General features: G+C 49.3%; 1 protein-coding gene across 1 annotated transcript; it reads right to left on the bottom strand.

Annotated features, from left to right (window-relative positions):
• Window positions 1-656: 656 nt before the first annotated feature.
• On the bottom strand, window positions 657-2,196 carry LOC100845171 (transmembrane protein 136). Its single transcript, XM_003565569.4, has 4 exons — window positions 1,633-2,196; window positions 1,393-1,512; window positions 1,200-1,295; window positions 657-1,042 (listed from the first exon to the last, which is right to left on the bottom strand). The coding sequence occupies exons 1-4, from the start codon at window positions 1,990-1,992 to the stop codon at window positions 908-910; spliced, it is 711 nt and encodes a 236-aa protein (XP_003565617.1). The 5' UTR covers window positions 1,993-2,196; the 3' UTR covers window positions 657-907.
• Between the last annotated feature and the right edge of the window lie 286 nt (window positions 2,197-2,482).

Below are 2,482 nucleotides of genomic sequence, written 5' to 3'. Positions count from 1 at the left end.
GGAAGTCAAAAAAAACTGCCCTATATTACTTTTTGTTTGTTAAAATGTTGTGTCTAGCGTTGCGCGGTAGATTCTTTCACCTACTTTTTACTACTTTCTTCGATATGATTTGTTGCAGTTTTGTCTATATAAGTACGTAAAATAGTCGATTATTCTTGCTTTTGTGTGTATTTGCACACAACAAATATAAAATAAGTTCAACACAATACAACACGGCACCTACAAACTAAGTCTAAGTGAAAATAATAAAGTTTGACCATGCATTTTTTTTAATAAAATTATCAGTTTATTGTAGTACATTAATACCAAATAAACAAACTATACAGACATATTTTTACGGTGGATCTTTAGGGGAAAGAATAGGATATTTGCAGCCGCATTTCTGCTTCTTTTATGTTTAATTTGTTAATTTAATTTATCATCGAGCTAGAAGACTTATCATCAGAATGATTTCGTATTATAGAATATGTAAATTATCCTTATTCAGTCAGAACTATTTCAGTTCGAACGGGGTGATTATCACTCCTGCATGACGAAATGAATGCAGGTACCATCGCCTCATCATGGTGCTGTTTCCTCTACATTGATGAAGTGACAACAACTTTGTGCGGTTAGCAATCATCCATCAATTGATGAGGTTAATAGTTATAACAAGATTGATCTTCCAATGTAGCATGTGTAAGCACAGAAGCCATACAGTCTGAAGTGCTCGTTGACAGCCAGGGGAGCAACCAGTGACACTGATATCGTAAACTGTTTCTGCACAACAATCAAATTGAATCGCCACAGTATGTACGTGCATCCCTTTTAGAAATTAATTAATCCTTGGCAGGTGAAACAATCAATACGCTACTACAACATGATCTTCTCTCTCTTAGAGAGAATAGCACACGCATACATCGATCAGTTAACTACTCTTGCCGTCGACGAGCTTGGACGTGGCCGGTGGTGCCGGCCTCTTCTTGGCGAGCTTGTACCTGACCATCCTGAGGATCCTCAAGAACCAGTAGGCGCTCACCAGTTGCAGACCAGCAGCCATCGCCTTGCGAAACAGAAGACCAAGAACAAGCATGGATGCATGAAAAAACAGTTGGGGTGCGTAAAGCAGAGGAGGCGGTGTTGAGAGGAAAGCAGCTGGACCGCGGAAGGTTTTAGTTAATTTGGTGGCGATGGAGCGGTTGTTGCGAGAAGAGAAATACCTTGATGAGGAACGGGTAGTCGGCCGTGAGGGTGACGTAGGTGAGGTACGGCCCACCGACCATCCGTGCCACCGAGAAGGTCACCGCGAACAGAATCTGGACATACATGGAGACAAGAACAGTTGGACACGGAGTATATATACTATCACAGTGCACAGCAGCCTAGAGAAGACCGAAGGTAATATACACGTACGTCGACGAGGAGGTTGAGGTCGGTGTCCTTGACGCCGAGCTCCTTGAGCATCTCCCGGAGGTGCAGCAGCGGGCTGGAGATCTCCGTGACCACCATGCACGCCACCATCTCCGTCCCGCACTGCAGCGCACTCAATTAAACACACTATTATTAGCACGGCCGACCCGACATGCATCCACCCAGCAGTTAAGAACGACCAGCCAACCAATTGCGATCGATCTCTATCTTATACGTACGTACCCTCTGGTAGGCGAGGCCGGCGCCGATGCCGACGATGCTGACGAGGTGGTGCAGCGTGTTGTCGAGCCGCACGTCGCCGTTGAGCTGGCAGCAGGCGGCGTCGTAGATCATGTAGGACAGCGTCACGGCCAGCGCCCTCATCTGCCGCGGCGTCGACGGCGCGTTGAGCGGGCACACGGGGCAGGACCAGTCCTCCACGCAGAGGCACGCCATGCACACCGCCGTCACGGCGTGCGCCGTCGACACGGCCCGGTTGCAGAACTCGTAGGAGCGGTGAGGCATCAGCGCCCGCGCCGCCACGAACGCCGTCGACCACACCGCGAACCCGCTCGCCACCCACCGCACCACGAACTCCTCCATCGTGTCTCTTCTCCGGCCACGGCCGGCGCCGGCGACCTCGCTCTGGATCGAAAGAATTTGGACGGCGGAGACTGAGCAATCGATCGGCGATCGAGCGTATGTGTATATAGGAGGGGTCAGTCACGGTCCTCACGGAGGCAGCGTGAGTGACAGACGGGGTTTGTGGTGCGGAGTCGGAGTGGAATACCGTTGCGGCGCCTTTAAGTAATTTCGGAGAGCGAGGTCCGGTTTCAATAGGGGGGCGGTTGGGGACGGATATGGGTCAGACTCGAACCAGCAGGTGGACGGACGGAGGTGTGCCTAGCGCTAGCAACGGGAATTAATTGCTGCCGATTGGTATTAAGACGTGCTGTATATATTAATGCACATTAATTCGTTCCTGCTTCTGATTCCAACCCAAATCAGTCACGACGTGTACCCTGTCTTGGAAACACCAAAACTGTCGAGTGAATTGTTTTGGATACGTTTTATCGTGCTCTGAAATATTTGC

This window comes from Brachypodium distachyon, chromosome 2 (genome assembly GCF_000005505.3).
Source record: "Brachypodium distachyon strain Bd21 chromosome 2, Brachypodium_distachyon_v3.0, whole genome shotgun sequence".
NCBI lineage: Eukaryota > Viridiplantae > Streptophyta > Magnoliopsida > Poales > Poaceae > Brachypodium > Brachypodium distachyon.
This window is presented reverse-complemented; position numbering and strand designations above follow the sequence as displayed.

What these genes read in the sequence shown, in the direction of transcription:
- LOC100845171 (XM_003565569.4), bottom strand. Translation starts at nt 1,992, where the DNA reads ATGGAGGAGTTCGTGGTGCGGTGGGTGGCGAGCGGGTTCGCGGTGTGG. An exon ending in CCGGCCTCGCCTACCAGAGG is followed by an intron (nt 1,513 to 1,632) that starts GTACGTACGTAT and finishes AGTGCGCTGCAG; the next exon opens with TGCGGGACGGAGATGGTGGC. An exon ending in ACCTCAACCTCCTCGTCGAC is followed by an intron (nt 1,296 to 1,392) that starts GTACGTGTATAT and finishes ATGTATGTCCAG; the next exon opens with ATTCTGTTCGCGGTGACCTT.